The sequence below is a fragment of the Clupea harengus genome, chromosome 17 (assembly GCF_900700415.2).
Source record: "Clupea harengus chromosome 17, Ch_v2.0.2, whole genome shotgun sequence".
NCBI classification, from domain to species: Eukaryota; Metazoa; Chordata; class Actinopteri; order Clupeiformes; family Clupeidae; genus Clupea; species Clupea harengus.
In genome coordinates, this window is record NC_045168.1 from 9,574,740 (window position 1) to 9,599,767 (window position 25,028).

The window sequence follows — 25,028 nt, forward strand, 5'->3', positions numbered from 1 at the left end:
ATCTCACTTATAATGAAAGAATTCTTAAAATACATTTGCTTTTCAAAGGGACACGTCTCATTAAATGAATATGACACATTCAGTCATTAGTTTAGCATTAATTTAGCATTTAGCTAACTCCATCTACTCATTGTCATATCAATCCAGCCTAACACAGTCAAACCTGGCTAGCTATTATAAAAGATATGTAAAGTAGGAAGGAATTCTCTGCCATGTTGAAGGATTGCATGGATGTTATTTAGAGTTCATGTTGGTTGGTATGGCACTAGAAAGGAAGGAATTTCAGTGTTGCATTTTAGTTCATACATATTTATTGTTGCATTATTGGTTTTGGAACACTGGCATTGAAAATACAAACAATGTTTTTTTTTCTTTTTTTTCATATTGAAGGCAATTCAATTTTTTGCAACAAGTGATTGGCTCACACAAATTCAAAGATTAGCAAGCAGAACAGATAATGTCCTAAGCATAATGGCTTCACATGTAAGCATACGAACATATATGTATATATTTTAGACAATAAATTAAAAGTCATGGTTAATAGACTTTCCGTTAGAAATTCCATTAGCTGCTCTTTATAATTTAGTTTCTTTTTCTTTAGTTTGGTTTTTGATTATTTTCCTTCTTATATTTGACTGTACTTCAGATGTGTATTTAGAGAATTATATTAACTTTACAGCTGCGTCATCAGTAGATACACAACATAGTTTTTAAATCGTATGCTTGAAATCTACACTCAAATAAAAGTCAATGCCCCTTTTTAAAAACACGAGTAGCTCTCGATAGGAGATTCGTGTAAAGTAGTGTGCATAAGGTCCCAAATTATATTGATAATAATACAGCATTGGCTTCTTATCTTTGTGCCTGGAAAATTACAAATCTGGTCTCTGATGAAAATACATTAGGAAAATACAGTACATATAACTCTTTCTACCAAGACAGTACAATAAAAATAAGCATTCTGCTTTTCTGGGCTTGAAAATAGTGTATAAGCAGTTGTTGACTAAAACAATACATTCAAATAACATTCAGGCATCTTGGCGTACATACATACACAATATTTTTTTCCCCTCTTAGCCTCTGATGGACACAGACAGAGAATCGAAAAATTCACATAAGCAGCTGACAGCAGCCAGTGTTATGTCACAGAAAACAAATGTGATTAATTTTCTCATGACGCACTGCAAAAAAGTCTGTTACGTAAGCCAGACCAGGGGGTTGTCAGTCGATATCCATTCTGTTGATCAGGTGTTCTGCTTTTATTGGTTGCTTGCAAACTCTCCGGCTTCCCAGCGAACAGCCATGGCACTTTTACGGCGACCACCCAAGTAAATCTCTGGAAACTAGGGAGCAAATTATAAAATTTAAATACAAAAAGGACACAATCAGATCAATCTGACAATCGTTATTTGTGAAGAAATTTGGTCAGTGGATAGATGTAATGTATGTAAATAGCTTATAATGTGTTATTAGCATTCGCCTTTATAATGTATTGGTGACTGAAATGCCCTCACAGGACTAAAAGCTTACCCTGTTGTCACAGGATACTATTGAGCGATCCATCTTGTATGCTGTCTTCATTGGAGAAGATGGGGAGGACTTGCATTTTATAGGCATGTCCTCTGAAATATAACACATATTAAGATATTAATAGACAATAAATATTGAGTTTCGCATAGTCCTAAAACAGTCATTTGTTTCTACCGGAAGGATGTAACAGAATTCTAAATTGGAGTTTAAACTATTACATGAACATACCTGACTTTTCAAATGATGCACTATTTAGGAGATGTGGGGAGACCACAATTGTGTTGAATTTTTCCTTTGTGTACATGTTTGCCCGCTGTCTCCTCAGTTCATCCTCACGCTGCCTGACCATCTTGATCTCCTCATCAACAAGGGACTGTGTGCTTCTGGAGCGCAGCTTGAAAAAGGGGTTGTTAAGGAAGGTGCTCTCCTGCTTTTCCTCGGTAGCTGAGTTGAGGCAGAACTCGGATGCGCTACGGATGATCAGGTTGGACGTCTCCAAGATAATCACATTTGAGGACTCGTTGGAATTCCAGTTGCCTGGACGGGCGGCCCCCAATTCATTCCCAAAACGCCTTGGGCTGGAAGGGAATGGATCAGGCTCCAGGATGATGACATTGTTAGCAGCGATCCCGCGCTTCTGTGCACCCTTGACTGGCGATGAAGTGATTATAAACGATGGCGTTGGGTTGCTAAGTGACCTCGGAATGCTGCAACCATCGTCCTGATGCTCAAACATCTTCCTCTTTTCGTCCACCTCCTGGCAGAGTTTGGTGGGGTGAATGACGACTGGTCGGGCGTTTACTTGCACAAAATCGCATGAGCTGGATGCGGACAAGGCTCTCTCACGTCTGAAGTTCTCCTCTCTTTCCATGGTGAGGCGGATCTCTCTCTCAACAGGGGTCTCTGGGTCATCATAAGGGGATCTGTAGCTCAAGTCGTCTAGGCCAGAGTCTTCAGAACAGGGGCTGAACTGAGTGTGTGGATAGTCTCCACCAAGAGCCAGATTCTCAAAATCAGGATCCCTCTTGGGCCTGTCGATGTTTCGAACTGGTGTGTACATGAAACTGTGGCTACCTTGGCATTGGCCTGGTTTGGGGGTGGTGGGTGACTGGACTGTGGTCTTGGTCATTTTAGTTTGTTCCTCCATTTCTAGCCATTGTTTGCGGGCTCCCCGGAAGTCCACATGCTCTGTGCTAACATTCTCGCTCTTCATCTCCTGGATCACACAGTAGTCTTTTGGCACCTTCTTGTTACCCTCCGGATGTGAGGAGGCGTGTTTGCTGTTGGACCCCTTTCCATTCTCTTCATCATCTTCAGAGATCTTTGACAGTCCATGGAACAGCGTTGGAGTTGTATAGGTCATCTCCTTCTTCTCGGAATCGGAGTCAGTCTCAGGCTGCTCTAGAATCTCATCCTTGGGTGGGATCTCAGAATTTTCACTTTCCTGGTTATCATCTTTTGGGTCGTCTTCCTCATTGTCAATTGAAGACTTTTGGACGAAGAGCTCCTGTGCACTCAATTGCAGATTGTCCAAATACGAGTCATCATCCTCTTTATTGATGGAGGAAGAAAAAATGGTCCTCCATTTGTCATCACCCTCACTATCAGAAGATCCAACTTCTATCTCCACACGCAGACACTCGTCTAATTCTTCTGGGTCATGGCAGGACTCTGTAGACACCTCTGACAAGGCCTCTTCTCGGATGTACTGTTCGAGGATTGACTCCTCCACTTCGTCACAGGCAAGATTGTCTAAAGCATCATCTGTTGGCATCGGGTTTAAGGCCTCCATGGGATCTTCAGTGTCTTCAGGTTCCTCGGTGTCCAAAGCATCTGGCAAGGCATCTTCTGACTGGTCTTCCACGAGTGGGTCCTGTCTTCCTGAGGCTGACTCGTTCTCACACACACTCTCTATGCTTGAGGGTGTGTCAGACAGAGAGGAGGTGATAGACTCGTTGCGATTTAGCTCGTCAGGTGTGGCCTCTAAGATCAAAGCCTCCTTTGGGCAAGGGATGTCGCCCAATTCTGATGTGTCAGTCACACTAGGAGGCAAGTCTGCCAAAATATCCACCACCACCTTACTTCCCATGGACTCCAAGAATTCATCATAGCAGTCTTGTTCATTCCCGTTGTTTGAGCTCTCATTCTCAGGTGACTCGGTCTTCTGAGTTTCCTGTTCATAGTCGGCGATATATCCTGTTTCTAATTGTTCACTGGTCTCCATGGTTACGGCCTTGGAGAGGGACTCGGCTTGATTCTGATTCTGAGAGGGACTGCTACCTTCACTCAGTTCTTTTCCATCCACGTCTGTCATCTCAGTCGTAGCTCCCTGCAAAAGTGGGAGAATTGTTGTCTGTCAGACAGAGGAAAAGGCAAGCCTGCTTATACATATTCTTATCCATATTCTTATCTTGGTTGTTCATTAGTATTCTACCTATCTTTCTTTCTGTCTTTCAATCCTTCTTTCTCTCACCGTTGCTTTTTCTTGTCTTTCTTAATTCCTTGCTCAGTTTTGTACATATTTGTTACGTTTCTTGTCTGTGTAAGACGGAAACAGTTTGCTTTCTCTTTTGCCTTGGCTTTTGTCTTAGTTCCCACTATATTGATTATTCTGTGCCTTTTCCTGCACACTGTTCATAACATTCTTATTTCCCTCATGACCTGCCAGATACCGCTGCACGAAGGCACAGTCCAGTTAGATATTAATGTCACACCATGCAGCAAATCTTCAAACGAGATTGATTTTACAAGGCAAACACGTTAGTTATTTGAACAGTCAATAGACATTTTAATGAAAGAGTATTGCACACTTAATACTCTTCAATGTTGACTGTGGTCATTTTTGTGAGGCAATCAGTATTTATGCTTGAGACACTCAAGATTTTGAATGAAGCATTAATGTGCTTAATGAGAGGATTTCAATACATTCTTGAAAGTGCCATATAGAATTACCAGTTTGTTAATCCATATAATTAAGCATGCGATTAGAAAGAGAGAAGCAGAGGCAAAAACTATTGTTCATCAGTCACCTTTCCATCCCATTGCACACAAATCCTTACCTTGTACACTGTTCTGAGCTGGCAGATAAAGCACTGTAAAACTCTTTGGTCTATTAAGGCAGACAACAGGAAAAGCCTTCAGTCAGACACACACATCAAAAACTAAGGGGTGAGGGAGAGAGGCTGTAATTGGTGGAGGGAACTGAAAAGTTGTTTTGTTTACTATCGCAGTGAATCATTTCATCACAAAGTGGGTTATGCACGGAGAGGCAGCAAATGCAGCTGAGATTGAATTAAAAGGACCCATTATGTAAGACTGCAGGACCAGCTCTCTCGCCCACATACAGGCGACACAGCACAGCTACGTCCCTGCAGATAGTCCCTGGATCTACTTAAGCCCCAGGAGATGAGGGGAGGACAGCTCAGCAAGCCCAGCAACCTGGGGCATTTGAAATCCCACCCACAATACCACCCACACAGGTCTGGAAACCGAGAGAAAAACACAGAGTACCTGTGTACTTTTTTTTTTTTTAAATCACACAAATGTCTATGGTTGACTTTTGTTGTAATTAGAGTGTTTGGCAAAAACAGCGAGTGGGGGAGAAAAAACATAATTTTCCCACCACTATAAACAATGACCAATTATCTTGTTGTGCATGTGCACAATTTTTTTTTTTTTGTGATCACTGTTATTTGCTCTTAGCCGCCACGGCTGATTTGAGTGAGGTTGACAGAGGTCGTGTTGTCTGCTGGGAAGCCGAGCCCACTGGTTGTGAGCTCATCCCAATGCTCCTGCCAAGAGCCAGAGATGTTCCCTCTGATCCTCGGGCCGCTTTTCACACCAGAGAGGAACTAACAGAGACAGTGCTGACTCTGCCATAATAACACCATCTGTAATCCTTATCGCCATCGTGACGCTGTGTGTGTGTGTGTGTGTGTGTGTGTGTGTGTGTGTGTGTGTGTGTGTGTGTGTGTGTGTGTGTGCAAGCACCATTTCACACAGCAGTCCTGGCATGCCCACATTTGGAGTTCGGAAAACGAATGTGATAGACTAACACAATTACCAGCTGTGAAATGAAACACCTCCCTCTTGCCATACACCTGACTCTTCCTAATCACCAAGGTACAAGCAAATCTAATAATAACTGGCATCATTCAAAACAATTAGACCGTAAGTATTCTATGGAAGCATTCAAAAGCTACAGAAAACACACACTTATGACAACAAAACAAAGCACTGATTTCCCATCTGATTTGCTCCTAAAATCTTGTTAGATTCACCAGCAATCAAGCCTGACAAACGGCACCATGCCCAATCAAAATAAGCGACTGGCGAAGCTCCAAATGCCATGGCAACGGCCAAACAGCTCAGCCGATGGAAACCAAACTTCACCTCCACGCCGCATCTCAGCCCAAGCATTTTTTCGGTGTGTCATAACAATCTGGATCTGCTAAATAATTCAGTGAGAGTTTTCTGAATAAAATCCCTGCACAAACAGACAGACTAAGAGGTATCATTGCATTCCCGAACCTACCAGAAGCTTAAGCCAAAGCAGCCAGAAGGAAATCATCTCTTAAAAAGAACGGTCCCACCACAGTTGTACTCCTCACCGCTGGACAGACATGCACTTTGGGCTAATGGGAGGTCGGGTCATGAGAGAAACACATAGACTTTGATTTTTTCTGAAACAGGGTGGGGGGTGCATTGATCAGTGGTGGCTTGCCCAGTGAACCACAGTGATGGGAATACTATTGACAGGACCATCACTGTGATCAGATTCGTGGTGACTGATGTTCGAACCTGAGCTTCCCTCCAGCAAGTTCCCAACTATGAATTACATGTGCAGCACGTACCACAGTAGTGCTCTCTCGGCAGTGTCGATGCCGTTATTTCAATGGGTCCCGTAGGTTTTGTGTATGTGTGGGATAACGAGTCCTCATTTTCACCCTTGTCAGATGATCAATGAGGACCCAAGGTCGCAGTGAAATAATTTTGCCACATTGGCAAATGGCTGGCCGCCAACATACATCCTGGTTTTAAAAAAACAACTGATAGCCAAACTATCAGCTCAAGTGTCTCATAATATTCACTCACACTTCCAAACTGGCAAATCACATGGCCCTTGTTCGGATCACGTTGTGCCTCCACCTGGCATTTAACTTCATGGCCAACTGATGACTGATGGATGAAGGCATGCAAGGCGACTTGCTTTTTCATTTCAAGGATGTTCGATGCACAATGGCACAATGGTGCCTGAATCGCAAGCACAGACACTTGAAAGGCTGTGTGTAGGTGCGTAGGCAGGCCATTCAGACCTGGAGCAGGCAGCCACGGTAAGGCAGCAGCATCTCCGCAAAAGCACTTACCCATCTGCAAAGGTTAAGGCTAATTACCCCTCCTGTGTGGCTTCTGCTGGAAAGCTCCACCATGATTACGCCTCAGCTTCCTTAAAAGGCAGATCAATTAGCGCACAGCCATCACAGACTCAAATTTGTAAGTTAAATTAGGATAGCATTTGGCAGAGAAAAGCCAGATTGCTATGGATAAACACCAAAGCACATGAAGTCTGAAGATACATCTTGTGTGTTTCTGTTAGCCCAATGACGCGAATGAGGCATTGCGAATCGCAGTAAACATGACTGGCATCGCCCATTAGCATGCTGAAGCGTGTTTTTCAGGCGCAGTGACACTCAGTGTGCGCCGGGCAGGGTGGAGTGGCACTTGATGGAGGCTGTGAGTAATCAACCCCTGTGGAGGTGACGGCTGGAGAGCCCCTGCTCTGGGCGACCCCTCTCTCCCCTCCGGAGTAAATGGGGAGAGGAAAGTGGAGAGGATGGGAGATGCCTAATCTGGATCACAAGGACCTCAACACCTCTCAACCCACCCCTACAACATCGCTACAAATGCCCTTGGGGTATTTGATTGTATCACATGCCACCAAAATGCCACTGGATGCTGCTGATAGGCAGAAAAAAAAACTAAAATAAGAAAAAGAAAAACTCCAAAACAAAACCTGCCTTCTTCTGTTACACTCACATAGGAGGGGACAGAGATCTGTCCGTCCGGACGTGTGCCCAAACGACAGAGGGAGAAAGTCTACCACCTGTGTTGACTTCTTAATCAGCACTTTCAGGATGCAGAGGTACTTGCGCATACTTCAACTCTATTTATCCTACTGCGCAGAAGGAATAGGAAGGCATACCGTTTTTTCCTTATTTCAGTTACGTTTTTTTTCTCTAGTCTGATGTAAGCCAGTGCAACTCAGTTTCTATCTGTTCGTCCTTCATCAGCACGAAAAGTACAATGAATTCAAGATAAAAAATGTGTCGATAAAAGGCACACCATCCATGCTTTTTTTAACATCACTTCCCCTCATTTAGCAGTTTGATTATATAAATCAAAACAGCAGAGTTATGCTTCATACAAAACTTGAGACTTCTGAGATTTCTTTCAAACACACTCATTCACATTTACACTCATCACACACACACACACACACACACACACACACACACACACACACACACACATTCACAAATTAACAAAAGATCTCTGAACGCTACTTGTCCCATCAGCAGGCTTTGAAAACAACACACTTTCCCTCAGCCTCCTTCTCAGCAGCCACTAACTTCATCCAAACAAGGCTTTCCTCCATGCCAACACCAGATACATAGCACAAATAAACATCACCCCCCCTCATGAAAAATATCTGATCCACATGCATGTTATCTAATCAGCTATTGATCTATTTAATGGTACGTAAATTACTTGAAACTTCCCTGTTATTGACATCGGTAACCAGGCTTACCTCACAGCTGCACTGCCGGAGAGTAAATGTAGATGAGTGTGTGTGTGTGTGTGGGTCCATGCGTGTGTGAGAGAGCGTGTGAAGCTCGCTATGGCAAAGCTGAGTTGCTGCACTCTCTGCCTGGCTTGCTGTAGCCACAGAGACTGCAACTCTCACTGAATGTGCCAGGAAACAGCCAATCAGAGCGCAGTCTGCCCGGCGCTCCAACACACACATACACACTCACCCACTGATACACACTCTTGTGGGCTTGTACACACAGGCACACAAACACACATACAGGATGTCTTGCTGAGCCCATATGGGATGTGACTGCAGTGATGTACATTGGTTTGTGGCACACTTTCGTTCCAAAAAGCACAACCTAAATTACAGCTCCAACTGTCCCCTGATAGATCGATTTTATTTTTAATGGTATACTGGTAATGAGTTTGAAACACATCAGAGCCTTTGAACACTTTTTAATGAAGTTGTAAAGCAGTATATCCAAAGGGATGGAGAAAATGGGGAATTCAGCAATTCATTTTTAAAAGCATAGTTGTCTTAGAATAGATTGATTACTGGTAGCTTTACCTGCTGTTTATAAGGGGCGTTTAAAGCAAAGATATATATTTAGCACAATTGCTAAACATGCACATTAAATGTCAGCAAATGAAAGAAAAATAAGTTGCATATAAACACAAACAGACTCACATACCATTCTATCACATTGTATGTACAATTGTCCACATGCCACAATTTCGGTTTAAGCACATTGATTCAGAAGAAAGGCAATAGTGATTTTAAGCAGCAAAAAAAACCCAAACCCTCTTTTTAAAAAACGAATCAGTTTTTAACAGCAGTCATATCCTTCTTCAAAAGAAAAGGAGAGAAAACACCCAGAGATTTTTCATCCTCTTGGTGGAATATTTACGGCAGGCATAGGCTGGAGTCCTATTCTTTGGCTGTTATGCCTGCTTTCCTAGCTGAGCCATTTTCAGCCTCAAAGCTGCGGAGAGGGAAACGGAGAAGATTTTTAAGGACATTTCTTCACAGAATATCTGCAGAAAAGCTGGTGGTTTCTGTAGCAGTGGCGAATGAATGATAAAATCCAGTTCACAGTGTGATGCTTAATCTGGGGTTTTGTAAAGATGTTGACTGTAGTCATCTCTAACAGGCAAATGCTTTTTTACTTCAAAATGACAAGTGGGAGCAGGGAGGATAATTGCACCAAATCTGGTGTAATTTAAGAGAACATTTGAGTCTTACATAAGGCTACAAGATTACGTAAGGGATTCTCAAGCATATGTTATGAAATGGCACTTCAGAAATCCACAGCTCCTCAGAATTCAACCAAGGACAAACGGTTCGATTAGCCCTGCGAGACAGAACGGCGCATCTCAGGGCCTGTCACTCAACCCTCGCTTAACAAACTCCACTGAGAGACTAAGGCAGAAACCTGAGGCAAGATTTAATGCTATCAGGAGGCTGTCTAGGGACTGAGAGATAACCCACTTAGTAGTTCCAATTTAATGAACTGTATTAAGTAGAAGTAATTGTATGTTGTACACACCTACGTAATCTAAAATGATCATTTCAATTGTTAGTAACAGTTTTTTTTATATTAGTTTAATTGATTTAGTAAACTTGCAAATGGATCAGTCAAGGGTTTGGCAATATTAATTTACACTTAATTCAGAGTTGAATTAAATCTAAATTAATTTAATAAACCCACTCAATAAATGTCCAAACTGTCAGTTTTACTAGAAGCAGAAAAGCAGAGCAGAAACAATAGGATTTAGTAAACATTTATTAGCTTAGAGACAGACGTAAGAGCAGACACAGAGAGCATATTTGAGATGAAGTAAAATACAAGACAGTCCATTAGAGACTTTTCACTGAAAAATTCAAGAAGTTGGAATTAGAGGATGTTTTATTTAAACATAGCAAAAATGTTACAAAAACAGCCTTAACAATTCCATTGAGTGTTATTTTCTCCCACAATGAAACCGATGCTGTTCTCAGCCACTGGGTGGAGATGTAGGCCTTCACAACAAGCCCACAGAAGTTATCAGTCTACAACATGCTCAAATCAAATTGTATTTACATATTTCAAATTGGGTGAAATCAAGCTGTAATAAATAAGACTGACAAACAATCACAAAGATTAGTCATCTTATAATTTTGAGCTTTCAGGCTTTCTAGATTCAGATGATTATTGTTTATGGTTATCATCATAGTGCAGTTAGTTCATTCAGCATGCAGAGCAGAGGAAATTAAGGCAGTGGTCAGCGCAAGCTCTTCAGCGAGATGTTATCAGCTGGCAAATGAGATGTTACAGCAATGCACTGCTTAGAGCGCAAACAGTCGTTTTGGTCTTTCTCTGATACCTTTGGCAGAGGGGTCTTCCTTCCCATAGATGTCTGCTCCAGGCTGGGAGCGATTCCGGATGCCACTGGGTCTCACCTCGGAGCGGTGGAAGTTAGTGTTGTCAGGAGAAAAGACCTTGCTGTGGTAACCCTCTGGGTGATATGACAGCTGAGGGTCATCGTTGTGCTCCTCGTCTTCATCATTATCGCTGATGACGATCAGTTCTGCCTGGAAGCCCTCATCTTCCTCATCCTCTGCGGCAGTCTGGTAGCCCATGAAGACCATGGTGACTGGCTCGGAGGAATCGATGTCGGATGGGAGTGTGTCCATAAAGTTGAACTTGGTGTCCTCACTCACGGAGTGGAGTGGAGACAACCTCCCTAGTCCCAGTCCGGAGTCTTGCCCACACTGGACCTCCCCCAGGTGTGCTGGCATGGGACTCCACGCAGGGCTCAGCCTGTGCCCATCTGTGCCCAGCCTGTGCCCATCTGTGCCCTTTGCACCACCATTCATCTGTGTTTTCCTGGGGGTTGAGTAAGGAGACAGTTTACCTTGCGAAGGCCTGTAGTTTGGTTGGTCTGGAATGTGCAAAGGAGAGTGTGTTGTTGGCCGTGGGCTTGGTGTGGCCTGCCTGTCTGCCGGGAAGGGGCTCGGGGTATTCGTGGGGGTCCAGAGTCCGTTGGGTGGCGGGCTGTTCTGGTCTCGGTCGGATTTCCTTGGGGTGTTGGGGCGGCTGTAGGGGCTGGAGAAGACGGGTTGATGGTACTGAACGTCAACGGGGGTCTCCTTCTCCGTGGCCTTCCGCAAGAGCTCCTCCACATCACCGGGGCTTAGCTCTTCCACTCCGTTGGTTTCGAGAGTACGTCCGTCTGAGCTCAGGGCATAGATGGACTTCCTGCCGTCATCGAACACCTTCACTCCTCTTCGCTCAATGTCGTCTGTGGTAATGGTTGTGGAGGAGAGGACCTGACTCTCCCCGGTGCGCTTGTCAAGCTCCACGCTGATCTCCATGGCAAACATGGCTATGGATGGGAAAGGAGAGTACAGGTTGAGGCAGCTCCATAAAAACTACTAACGAAACTAAACGAAAACTAAATCAACCTGAGGGCATTGTCTTAAGAAAGGCTTCCACTTGTACCTACACTACCATCTGTGAAGTTTCATAATTGTGTGGCCTCTCTGTGATTACCAACAGACCCACAGGCATTTCCCAAATAATCTCAGATTCAATGTGAGTTAAGCTATTTTAATGATGTGGTCTCTGCCATCACTCTGTCTTAAACTGTAAGATGACTGTGTCTTTGAAAACAACGATAACACTAAGGAGGATCCCATTACTCTACCAAGAGAAGAATGCCACAGCTGTCTAATGAAATTATCTTTTGGAGAACAGGGACACTGATAAACCATTTATTTACATATTGAATTACTGCAATGTCAGACTATATGTTCTGGTATATATAGCTGTAATCCATACCCCTCTTCGGGTCAACATCTGGTTCTTGCTTTGGACTTTTCTTCTTCTTTATAAGTGAAGGTTTGTAGGACTTTGGAATATCAGGAATTGCTGAGTAAATGTACTGTATTGGCTCTGAAACAAAAGATAAGGGCGTCAGATTGGGCACGTGGGATGTTCAGGAATGGGAAAGGTATTATGTAGAAAGCAGAACAAAACAAAAAGAAGGCTAAAGTCTTTACCTTTTGGAATATCAGCATTTATTTCCTGTGCAGAAATATAACAGTGTGAAAACAGAATATTGACAGCTTGAGAGGATTTGGAAGCTTAACTCCATATGCCACGGCAACCTCTGTGTTCCCTCATATATCCAGCCACAAGCCAAAGCAACATTATTTTCAAGTCCACTGCATTCCTGACGTGTCACACCAATTACCGCAGAACCCTGCTTTTAGCCCTGCTAAAGCCCCTTCGAAACTCACCAGGTAGAGCAATCCCAGAAACAGCCAGAGAAAAACCACTCAAGCACTGCTAGACAACAGAGGTTACACCAAGACACACTGCAAAGTCTCAGCTCCCTTACAAATACACATAAGCCCACAGACTCAGAATCCCCAACAGAAATGGATATAAAGCATTGCTAAACGCTATCTTGAAACAGACCACCACAGCGAATACTGTACAGCCAATTGAGCCATTGGCCAAGCATTACCTTGATGATGTCCTCTGGGGTCTTCTCAACCTCCTTGAGCCGTTTTAGAATGAGTGTTTCATTGGAAGAGATCCTTAACTCCTCGTCTTCTAGGGCCGTAATTTCTTCCTCTATTCTGCAAGAGGACAGATGGGCACTTTGGAATGAGAACTTTCACCAACTAAAGGTCATATTGGATGACATACTGTAGCATACATCATAGCATAGTGTAGTGTTGTAACCTGTAGTTTGAGCTGAACAGGCTGCATGGGTTGCTGTCCTAGGCCTCAGTGGCCAAAGGGCTCAGAGGCATTGCAGGGAGGATGAGATCACCTTGATATTAGTGTTAGCGATTGGTGTTTTCAGTTTGAGTTTGAGTTTGGGTCTGCTTGGGTGAAGCATGTTGCACAAAGCTAATCGAAAACTACAGTATGTCAGTCAATCAATGCAAATGTGTCCCCAACTACCTGCAGGGGGGATTTATTCAAACGTTAATAGTGTCTACTGTACTATGAGTACTCTAGGCTTATTATATAATATAATTATATAGGTTATTGTGTCAGTCATTTAATCCTCATAGGATTACCTTTTGTATCATTTCTTATGGGGTGCTGATACTTTCAGTTACGTCACTGAGTTTTTTTTTTTTTTACTTTGGAAAAAATTATGAACATAGGGTCCACTACGGTTCTGGTGAATACTGTTGTACAGTTAACACTCTGAGAAGACAGTGGCCTCCTAATGGTTCTTCAATTCTACAAATGTTCCAAAGTCATTTAGAGCTGTGAAGAAATCTTTTGTAGCCCTGAGGACTCCCATCCGAGCAGAAAGATATACTGATGTACTCTGCAAAGAGTGCAGAAAAAGGTCTGCCCTCTGAGAGAAAAAACATCTGATCCTGGTTTTATTTTCACAGCAAGGGCAACAAACACATGCACCTTCTCGAGTGTTTAGCTTACACCCTTTTGGTTGGTGTTAGGCGCGAGTAATTAGCTAATAGTTGATCTCACCGATCTCAGTCTTCTGTAAAACGCAACTAAAATCGAACAGACTATGGGTCTTGTACATCAAGCACTTTGAGCCGGCTCTAAAAGCACAGAATAAACAGAGGGTGGTGAGGGTAAGAGAGATGGCTGACCACGGTTCATATCAACCCAATTATAATTTTGAGTAGGACTGAGAATACACATGGTTGTGTGAAATAAATGTGCTGTAGAACGCTGCGTGGTCAAATAACACAAGCATTTAAAAACCTTCTGTTCACTTGGCTCCACACTTCATCAGATCACAGGACCTTATTAAAGGGGGATGGCTACTATGACAGTGTCTGGACAGTGAGAAAATGGCCTCTCAACCTCTGCCTTCTCTGTGAATTAGTATCTCAGGTCAGACAAAGTAGAGTGACATGTCTCATCTTTTAACACTCTTGGTTTAACAAGACATGGCCAGACACTCCTGTGACAGGTGATCACCAATAAACTCTAACATCCAAAGCCAGACAGGGTCTTGTCTGAAACGAGCACATACTTTTTTTAAACAACTGTATAAACATGGGTCAGCTTTCACTGTTGGGGCCATAAAAGACACACTTATGATGGTCTGAAGAAACAGAACTCTCCTTTCAAATGGGTAGAGGTGAAAGGTTAATTTGAAGGGGCCAATGAGTGGCATCCACCTTATGAGGGATAAAGACTCTGCTAGATTGCTTTCAGGTTTCTATTTTTCTTCCTCTTTTCATCTATTTGGACTTAGATTTAAGAAATCAAAGAGCTTAAACTCGGAGAACTCGGATGAAAATGATTGGTTAGATTTGTTGTGCTGCTCTTCGCGCCCTGCTGGAAAACAACTGGTACTACACTCACGATATCTATCTAGTCAACATTTTGAAATATTGGGTATTTCATACCCAAATAATCTGTCAGTAGTTTCAACATATCTCACCTAGATTCTCAAAATTATTCTTACATTTAAAATATAACAAAAACGAATTTTTTTTATGAAAAGTAAGCAGCGTAATCCTTGAAGTAGTTTTACCAGGGACGAGTCGACTGCTGAAGTATTCGCTGACGTAAAGGTCTGCAGTAGTCTTTGGTTGTGATGTTTATTTAGATCACATTAGATGTGAAGTGAGAAAATGCTCCTATTAAGCCCTGTGTTTGTGCAGACAGGACCCAGGCAGGAGCAGACAGGTTACGTAACGCTCTCCATCAAGATGCTGTCTGAGTAACCGTTGGTTGACACATAAAGCTCATCACTAGATTTAAGTGGGTTGAGGCGGAAAATCTGGGTCTAATCCCCCTCAAGTTGCCTCTTGCTTTTACTGACCGGCAAAGTCAGGACAGTAATCTCTGAGAAAGGATTCAACTAAACACCACAAACACATACACACATACATGTATGTATACAGTAAATGTACATGCATATACAAATCTGCATGTGTAAACTCAATATATTTATATTGGTATATATTAAGATCTGCACACACAAAGTTCATTGTACCTGCTGATATTGCTCTGCAGGAGTTTGGTTTGCTGCTGGTCGTCCTGAGCTTGTGACTTCATGGCCTCTTGCTCCTCCTCGCTCTGGACGCTCAGACCATCCATCAGCCATTGTTCACGCAGGGACTTTTTCTGTTTCAGAGGTCAGGAAGGTAAGGTGAAGGTCAACAGAAGCACTGCACGCGTCTCACTGTAATACGTTTGCTGATACATGAACTGGTTACAAGAGAATGAAAACACTTGGGCCATACTTGCCTTCAGATATTGAAGTTTGAGTTTCTCCTCGTCAATTTGTCTTTTTTTCTTTGAGATTTCCTCTTGAGCCCGTCTTTTGTCCTGTGATGGATCATTATTAAATGAATGGGATAAGCAGCTTTTAAATTGTTAGACATGAGATCATAATTAGTGATTTCACTATGTCGACAACAACAGATTGGTAGTAGAACTGTGGAGCTACTTGTGTGACCTATGACAGCTCATGTAATAGAATATTTAAAAAAAGACCGGAAGAGCTTTGTTTTGATAACAGCTTGTAGCACTAGCAGCTCCCAAGCGGGATGAATCATGATACCTGGATGTACCTGAACGTACTTATCAGGCTATAATAGCAGGCTGTCAGGGATATCTGCACATGGTTGAACTCTTTCAGCATTTTCCACGGCAACGTCTCCACCAGCTTGTGGTCACACTGTAAATCCCCTCGTCCCACTGTGAGCTCCCAGGCGGATCAAATCTGCTGGTCTATTTTAAAGCGAGGAGGGCCAGAGAAAGACTCTCCTACAGTAAGAAACGTATCGGAGCGGAGACGGACTCCGTCTAGGGACTAAATATATCACCTAAGAGTCTCGGGGATATAAAATCTGTACTCTGTCGCCTCTGACCTCAAAACTGTTGACTGTCCCCTTAAATCTTCAACCTCCCCCTCTCTGTACAGGATTAAGACCATGCATATCAATGTCAGATATGCAGCTATTTAGAACTATCTTAAACATTCTGAGGGCAAGAATGCTGAAGGGAGAACCAGAACACAATATGCCCTAGTGAAAGAATTTTGAAACACATTTGTTGCTGAGCACTTGCAAGCTCTGATAAAACAAGCTCTGATACAGCATTGTGGTTGACCATGCGTTAAGACATCATACATTTCAAATCTTTCATTTATAAGTTCCTCTGAGCTATTCACCTAGCTTGTACCCTTTGAAAAGCATTGTATTGTAATGTAAAAAAGTAATGTATGTCAGCAAAGTGCAGAGTCAGTAGGTATAGTATCTATAGTCTAACAGTCCAGCTTCTCTTTAAAGAAATAACACATACTCTCACTCAGTTATGTGTACTCTAATACGACTCTCTCTCACAAACGCACATGACCTTCACAAAGCATACATAAATACCTACAATGAATACCCCCGGCCCCACCCCAACGCCTACTAGTTAAGTGATGGCATTTATTCAGACAGAGCTCCACAACATAGAGTCAGTTAGTAGTTTTTACACATCTTGAGAGCTGTGATGCCAAATACAGCTGTAAAGGCTGCCATGCTCTAAAGCCTGTTGTGTCTTTATGCAGAGACTGGTGAGAGGGATGTGTCATACCGTTATGGCCTGTAGTCTCTCCTTCAACAGGTCGGCCTCCTCCATGCTGACCCTGCAAAGATAGGAACAGAGAACTGTTTTCCCTCAGAGTGGCGAAAGCTATGTAGACAAGAGAGAGAGAGAGAGAGAGAGAGAGAGAGAGAGAGAGAGAGTGGACTAAAAAAAGAGAACAAGCTGGTAACTGGATGGTTTCTGGTGAGTACTTGTGTTGACATCATAGAGAGACCGGAAGGTGCGCGTGCGCGCGTGTGTGTGTGTGTCAGCTATTTAGGGTTAGGGTGGGTTTCTATGTGGATGACTGGTGTTAAATTATGTGGCAGGACTGGGGCCTTGTGCAGGCCTGAACTTAGCTATGGGACACTGTAAACCTGCTGGAATAGATTGGATGGCTGACATGTTTCCCCTGTCGCATCGGATGTCAGATTTAGCCTACTGGGGTGGTCAAGGAGTGGAACAGGGCATGCCTGAACCCAACTGTGATATTTGACATTGTGTTGTTTTGCTCCTGTTTTTTAATGACCAACAATAAATAATAGATAATGACTGCAGACCTGTCACAGATGACAAGAGGAAAGACAGGAGAAGGTCATCCAAGGTAGTTAGGCAATGGGATCATTTCACCTTTGTAATGCTCTCTCATGATACAGCATAGTGAATACCTCTGGATCACAGCCATTGAGCACAACTCAAAGTACAGGGTTTTTACTTATGTTGCTTTCCTTGACCATATTAGTTAGGCAATGGGATCATTTCACCTTTGTAATGCTCTCTCATGATACAGCATTGTGAATACCTCTGGATCACAGCCATTGAGCACAACTCAAAGTACAGGGTTTTTACTTATGTTGCTTTCCTTGACCATGTTACGCACATAACTATCTGCATGGTATGACTTTAGAATAGGTATGCTCATATTGCCATTATTCTATGCCAGACACAGTCCCATAATATAATATAATATAATATAATATAATATGGTTGCACCCCACCTGCCAAAATGTATTTAATAGGGCATATCCATTCCTGGAATGACTCTTCCTGTAGCAGCAGTGGTATGGATTACTTTTACCAGGTGCCCTGTCTCTTCATTCCTGGATTCTGGTCTGGTATTGCCGGGCTAATAATAGGTGAGACATAGCCAAACCCAACTCACAGACTTCAACACATGATGTGGCAGAATAAATCAGGGCCTAGTCAGAGCAGGGACGCTGTGCAGGTCCAGAAGGCCGTATCATTACCGCCCAGAGTTATGAAATAGACAAAGGTCTGATTGCACACATGAAAATTAAATTGAATCTGGATGATCATTTTAAAATGCACTGTTCTAAAATGGATGTAAAACTGACTACTGACTTACTAAATTCTTATAGAAAGGGTGCTCTGCTTGGTGTTTGAGGAACTGTTGTCTGTAGAACATTTATCAAGAAAGGGTCACAGGAGAAAAAATATTTCTGATTTTAGCTTTAGGGTCATTCAAGAAATCGTTTCACATAAACCCTAGATAAAGGTTCCAGTTTTTATACAGTGGTTATGCATTGCAGGCAAATGGCTTGTGAAGAGTCTTAATGAACCTTTAGTGGATATAAGGTCTGATTTAACCATTTAAATACTGTTTTCAATGTTGGCCCTGCAAGATAAACTGGACCCACAGACTCCAGCAACACCAAACAAACAACATGGATGCTGTCAGTTCCCACCTTCTGAGGACAAATACCCATCCTGTCACAATAGCTAATGTCTCCCGGCGCCTCTCATTTACAGGACAATAACATCCATTCAGGAGGATACTGCAAGACAGGGCTTCTTAAAATAGTACCTGAGATGGGTGAAAATCAGACCCCGAGACAGCTGTCATCGGGCTATGGAGACCCCCTGTCCAGGCTGGTGCTGAGAGCTGGACACGGGGGGGGGCCCGTGATTTATAAACTGTGTGAAGTCAGCCACTGAATCTCTGTCTCTGAATTGGAGACAGATGGCCGACCGGCTTGCCAGGCCCCCTCAGCCCAATCTGGAGGACCAGGGAAGTGTCCACTCCGCATGAGTACGCACACACACACACACACACACACACACACACACACACACACACACACACACACACACACAGGGGGCACTGTTCTGTACCTCACCCGATCTAAAATCGGAATCCCACAACAAGTCTTAATGTTCAACAAGGAACCAGTGACCTCATCCAACATTTCTCTTCAGTGTGTGACTTCCAACAACAAGCCCTCCGAAGCCATATTGCTTTTCACATGACAGACATTCCCTTTCCCACTGTCCTGTTTTTTTTGTTTTAATGGGAAAACCCCAGAGTTGTAACAGCAAGCATTCCTTTGCGCAGACATAGAGGACAACATGAACTCCCATGTCAGAGGGACGCTGGGCGCCGGTGTTGGCATTGACCTTAACACCTGAGCTGCTCAAATGTCAGCGCTCCCTCAGAGTCCAACCAATCCAGTCCCCATGAAACACAATCCTCACCGGCAGCCTGCCGACTATATATACTTACACATCATGCCATCATGTACACACAGGACAATACAGCGCAGTCCACCACCAGACATAAGGCATGGTGTGTGTGTGTATGTGTGCGTGTGCGTGTGCTTGTGCGTGTGCGTTTGCGTGTGCGTGTCCGCATGTTCGTGTTCGTGTGTGTGTGTGGGCGTGTGCGTGTGCGTATGTGTGAGTCTATATGTGTGCGTGTGCGCGTGTGCGCGTGTGTGTGAGAGAGAGTGTGTGTGTATCTGTTGGTCTACTCTGTGGACACACATATTCAGAGTGTCAATTCTGCATGAGCGTGTAGGTGGACGTGTGGGTGGACTTGCTTCTAAGCACATCAACAACGCGTATATTCATGACTGTCAAAGCCTGTGTGGGAGTAAATGTTCATATACAGCCACAGCTAGGTTTTAATATGTATGTGAGTGTGTATATCAATATGAACATATGCACGTGTTTGTATGTGTGTGTGTGTGTGTGTGTGTGTATGTGTGTGTGTGTGTATGTGTGTGTGTGTGTTTGTGTTTGTGTATGTGTGTGTGTGTGTGTTTGCGTGTGTGTGTGTGTGTGTGTGTGTGTGACACTGTCCTTGTCTCTTTCTGCTTTGGAGGATTAAATTTCATCATTAGCACCATGCTCCGCAGTCATGGACAGTGCACAGGCACCCTGTTGCCAGCAGATGACATTTTCACCATTTCTCTGATCAAACATAAGCTTGTGCCGTGGACAACACCTCCACCCTCCTATCTCCACCCCCCCCCCCCCCCCCCCCCACCCTTGACCATCTAGTAAACTGTGTTACGTAACCCCACTGGACCCAAAGGCCGGTGGCCAGAGCCAACCTATGTATAATATGGCCTCCACAACAACGGGTCACCCGATAGGACACCAATCGCAGCTTAATATGTGCTGCGTCTTGTGTGCCAACCCGCAGAAATGCCCCGCTGGCATCCTCTCCCGTAGCCATGGTGAAACACAATATCGCACAAACCAAGAGAAACCAGAAAAACACTTAAAATCTACCTGAGAACCTCTGACTCTGTGAGACGCAGTGTGTTAGGACACTTGCCCTCGCACTTGTTTGTGTGTGTGTTGAGAGTGTGTTTGTGTGTGTGTGTTGACAGCGGTCTGAGGTATTTAGCTGAGGAGTTAGTGTCAGAGTGGCATTTTCACAGGTCTGGCACAATAAATTTGATTTATGTAACGTGGGGGAGATAATCACACCAGCCTGTGGAACTGAGATCAGGAGTGGGTGGGGAGGGAACCAAGACGGGGCGGAATGTTAGTCACAGCCCTGCCTCACACAAACATTTGCATACACACACACAAACACACATACACGCTTTCACTCCAACAAACATGAAAACTGAAAATGTAATCCAGTCCTCAAATCCTTGCTGAAAGAAAACTACAACACAAATCTCTTTCTCTCTATACATCTCTCTCGCTCTCTTTCTCTCTCTCTCAAACACACACACACACACACACACGTGCATATGCACACCTAAAATCATTAAATTAAAAGCTCCACACACTTTACAAACAGTGTGACACAAAAAAAGAATACGCCTTCATTATTCATCATTTGCTTGTCAGCATAGCCTCCGAGTTCAGCTATCAAACTAGACTAATTAACCCTCTTTCAACTTCTCCCAGCTAAAGTGACTTGAAGTTTTACCTTGCCACTACACTGACCTAAGCGTTAGCACAGAGCCAGCGTTAGCAGCGCTGGCCCAAGGTCACCTTAGATAGCTGCATCTCACCTGTTGACACTCCAGCGAGCTCCACTAGGATCCAGTGCGCACCCCACGCCGAAAATAATCACTTGAGTCAGAGTTGTACCATCAGTAGTGAGCCAACGAGGTGATAAGGTCTTTCCTAATCCTGTCGAAGACGGCCAACAGATGACCGTGAAGGACTGACAACAGAGGGGACTGGCGGGACAAAGCAAACGGTCGAGTCACCAAGTTTCAAGCACTGAACAGAACTCTACCCAGCAGCGGAACAACTCCACCCTGTCTGTTCTACTCAAACAGAGACCAGCTGCAGAGGGGTTTGAATGTAGGTAGGGCCAGAGTGGCTTTCATGCGGACTGCAAACAGACCCTAATCCACTGCCCAGACACAGTGCACTGATATCATTGTGTTTGCCTGCATGGGACAGATGTGCACAGAGAGCCAAACCTTGCAGGCCTGTTTCCCAGATTAAATCTGGCCACTGTTCAAGCAGACCTCCCAACAACCACTTAGGGTCATCCCACATGGCACTCTCACTCTCTCTCTCACTCTCTCTCTCTCTCTCTCTCTCTCTCTCTCTCTCTCTCTCTCTATCTCTCTCTCTCTCTCTCCCAGCACCCCTGTGTCAGAGTGAGCCATTCAGAGACACCCGGTAATCTATGATCCTTAATCTCTAATGGTTTAACAGTCAAATCCCACAGCTCAGCTGCCTTCAGAGGGACAACTGAAGGAAGACCTGGGAGTGCAGGGTCCCATTTCACTGGACATTTAGTCATCGTGATAAACAAATGACTGAACGAACATTTTAAGTCTATGTGTCATGGTCCTGTTTGTCCCGTCAGGATTTATTTCCCTATACTAACCGGCAGATTATACATTATCCCTTACATATATGCACATGGCAGTACACACATAGTGGCATACAGTTCACTAAAAACGTGCAAAATTCTTTAAATATTTACTCAGAATGGTTCCATCAACTGTGACTGTCTGACAATTGTAACTGTATATCAAGGCAACTTGACATGAAACTCTCCCACTGGCCTGGTGCAAAATGTTCCATCACTTTAAGTGATATAATTAAAAATCTGTGTGGGTGGTGGGTTGGTATGCAACGGGGAGAGTACATCTATATGACTGAGCATCTGTGGGTGCGAGTGTGTGAGCGTCTGTGTAAATGAGAATGCCTGCCGATACCCCCCATAAAAGCCATAAAAGTACTTCCTGATGGCACTGTGGCGTGAAGCTAGTACATCATGTCACACGTATAGTTGCGTAGGGGCTCTCCCTGCTCCCGCGTCAGTGAGAGAGAGTGTGTGTGTGACTCCTTAAGCTGCTGGTGGTTAAGGGGAAAGTGCTGCCACTAAACTCAGCTCGCCTTTAAATCTGGGGACAAAAGGTTTAAAGACCCCCCACTGGGAATGCTGGTCAGGGGGAGGGCGGGAGGAGGCGAAGCGGCAGGCTTAACAGAATTAAAAGCTTACAGAATCAAAGACCAACATTGCTCTTTTTACAATGCGCCAAAAAAAAAACAACAACATTTAGTTATCGCTCCTTTAAAGCTCAACAATGCTAGCTACTCTGGCTAATACAACACAATCCATCACCACAGAGAACGGACAACCAGTGAACAGCTGTAGGCAGTAAAGGAATGGACGTCTCCCGTACAGCTAGATAATTAAGACATATACACAGGCAACCTGTGGGAGTACTTGCAAATTGGCAGAACCGTTGTGGTGAAAGTGAACAAGATGCTAATTATCTTGACAGGAATATGAGCTGGAGACAGAAAGGAAGAAAAGAGGGAGAGAGAGAGAGAGAGAGAGAAGAAAGCAGTGGTACTCACCGGGAGTATGTGAGTGTGCGTGAGAGAAAGTGTGTGTCCAAGGAGTTTGTCGGCAAGTCGTTGTAGAGGAAGCTTCCACTCTCTCTGGCTCACAGTGTGAAGTCCAGCATGACTGTGTGTGAGCACAGGTAGGACAGAGGGTTGAGCTGAAGTTACTGCTGACTGGCAGACTGCCTCTCTCTCTTTCTCTCTCTCTCTCTCTATCTCTCTCCTACTCCTCTCTGTTTCTCTCTCTCAAACACCTTCTCTGCCACTCCTGTACTTTGTTTCACTGTCAGTGACTCTAATGTACGATATCCCTCTGTCTCTCTTTCTTTGTGAGTCTGTCTTTCTTCTCTCAGTCGGTCTCTCTGTCACGCACTCTCTCCCTCCCTCCCTCTGTTCACGCTCTCTCTCTCTCTCTCTCTCGCTCTCTCCAAAGATCATCCCATCAGCTCCTCCTGAGCCTGTCAGAGTAGAGAAGCCCAACCATGTGTGAACCGGCACAACACTGCCAAACAATACCCGTCTCATGACTTCACACTCACACACACGCATGCACACACAAGCCTGCATGTACACACACCCACATACATGTGTTTTCAAACACACACACCTCCTGACACACAGACGCCCATTATAGACACATTTAAACATGCACAGACAACAGCACCTGCACACACACACACACACACACACACACACAAACACATACACACACACACTCTCTTTGATCAGCTGTCCCCTCTCTGATGGACATGCACAGGCACAGGCACTAGTGCTGGTGCACAATTAGCAAATTACCCCAAGCCAAAATTAGCTTCAAAGGACCGGACCAGCACACAGAGCCTGCCCATTACTCTAGCCTGTGTCCTCCTAATGAAGTGGCACAGAGGGACAGTAGTACAGGTCTGAGAACAGTTATGACCAGGGATGACCCAGTCTGCTGGAGCAGTGTTTACCATAGCGGGCATGGCTGAACTTTGTAATGAGTCTGCCTTATCGGCCGTCAGTAAACAAGCACCAGCTCGGTCAAGAATGTGTTTGTTTTTCTTCCTTAGGACACCCTCCCTCAATTCCAAAAGCATTACAAAAGCTCAACTGACAGAACCTGACACAGTGAAAATCACAATCACAGCACTCATTTTGAGGAGAACATAAGAGAGAAATGTATTGTAAGTTTGCTCTAGGCAACCTCATCCACTAAAGTGGCAAACAGCTGTCTTTGATGTCTTCATTTTTATAGCAGGCTATTATACACAGGCATGTTTGAGCACCTCTGTTGATGTCTCTATGAGCCCATTATGAAAGCCATACTGAGTCAGGGTGTGTGCCTCAGTGTATGGACAAATCAGAACCTGGGTGAACAGATTTTTGCAAAAACATGCTAAGAAATCAGCCGGGGTAACATGTGTGGGTTGTAGTGTGGGAAACAGGCTTGTGGTGAGTGGGTGGATTATGGATTATGCAGCGTGCTTGTGAGGGTGAGGGTGGTTTGTGGTGAGTACCCAGTGGTACGGGGGTGTGCGGTGTGTTGTGGTGTGGTGTGTCATGTGTGTGTTTGATCAATGCAGCCTAGTGATACAATGCTCTGTTTATTGAACATGAAAATACTCTTTGTAGTAGTTCTCTCTGTCTGCCTGTGTATATGAGAGAGTGAGGGAGAGACCACTCTGTGTCTGGTTGTGTGTGTAGAATGTGTCTGTTTTGTGTGTGTGTGTGTGTGTGTGTGTGTGTGGGTGTGCGTGTGTTAGTGTCTGTGGTGTGTGTGTGTGTGTGTGTGTGTGTGTGTGTGTGTGTGTGTGTGTGTGTGCGTGTATGAGCGGCACATGGATGGATCATCAGCACTTCCTCTCGTCACTCACACTCAGCCAGCACCAGCCTCCGGCAGGTACAAAAGTCTCCATGGCAACAAGCTGAGCACTAGCCAAGTTTGCTGCTCCTCGCACTCTAAAGATAGGCCAACATGAATCTCTCGCTTTATCTCTCTCTCTCTCTCTTCTAAAACACATACACACATGCCTACACTTGTGACAAGCC

The 25,028-nt window shown here is 44.1% G+C and overlaps 1 protein-coding gene across 6 annotated transcripts; it reads right to left on the minus strand.

Moving 5' to 3' along the window:
* Window positions 1-293: 293 nt before the first annotated feature.
* Window positions 294-23,111, minus strand: palmdb (palmdelphin b). 6 transcript variants are annotated; one of them, XM_012815109.3, is made up of 9 exons: window positions 23,010-23,111; window positions 16,926-16,977; window positions 15,588-15,668; window positions 15,334-15,464; window positions 12,856-12,970; window positions 12,386-12,410; window positions 12,165-12,278; window positions 10,708-11,709; window positions 8,785-9,326 (listed from the first exon to the last, which is right to left on the minus strand). In XM_012815109.3, the coding sequence occupies exons 2-9, from the start codon at window positions 16,968-16,970 to the stop codon at window positions 9,286-9,288; spliced, it is 1,554 nt and encodes a 517-aa protein (XP_012670563.1). In that variant the 5' UTR covers window positions 16,971-16,977; window positions 23,010-23,111; the 3' UTR covers window positions 8,785-9,285. The 6 variants fall into 6 exon arrangements, with proteins under 6 accessions (XP_031440213.1, XP_031440215.1, XP_042566227.1 ...); XM_031584353.2 differs by lacking the exons at window positions 8,785-9,326; window positions 10,708-11,709; window positions 12,165-12,278; window positions 12,386-12,410 and adding exons at window positions 294-1,343; window positions 1,531-1,622; window positions 1,759-3,859; XM_031584355.2 differs by lacking the exons at window positions 8,785-9,326; window positions 10,708-11,709; window positions 12,165-12,278; window positions 12,386-12,410; window positions 23,010-23,111 and adding exons at window positions 294-1,343; window positions 1,531-1,622; window positions 1,759-3,859; window positions 21,191-21,279.
* Window positions 23,112-25,028: the final 1,917 nt, after the last annotated feature.

What these genes read in the sequence shown, in the direction of transcription:
- palmdb (XM_031584353.2), bottom strand. Translation starts at nt 16,970, where the DNA reads ATGGAGGAGGCCGACCTGTTGAAGGAGAGACTACAGGCCATAACG. An exon ending in CCCCAGAGGACATCATCAAG is followed by an intron (nt 3,860 to 12,855) that starts GTAATGCTTGGC and finishes CCACTTTTGCAG; the next exon opens with GGAGCTACGACTGAGATGAC. An exon ending in TGCATCATTTGAAAAGTCAG is followed by an intron (nt 1,623 to 1,758) that starts GTATGTTCATGT and finishes GTTATATTTCAG; the next exon opens with AGGACATGCCTATAAAATGC.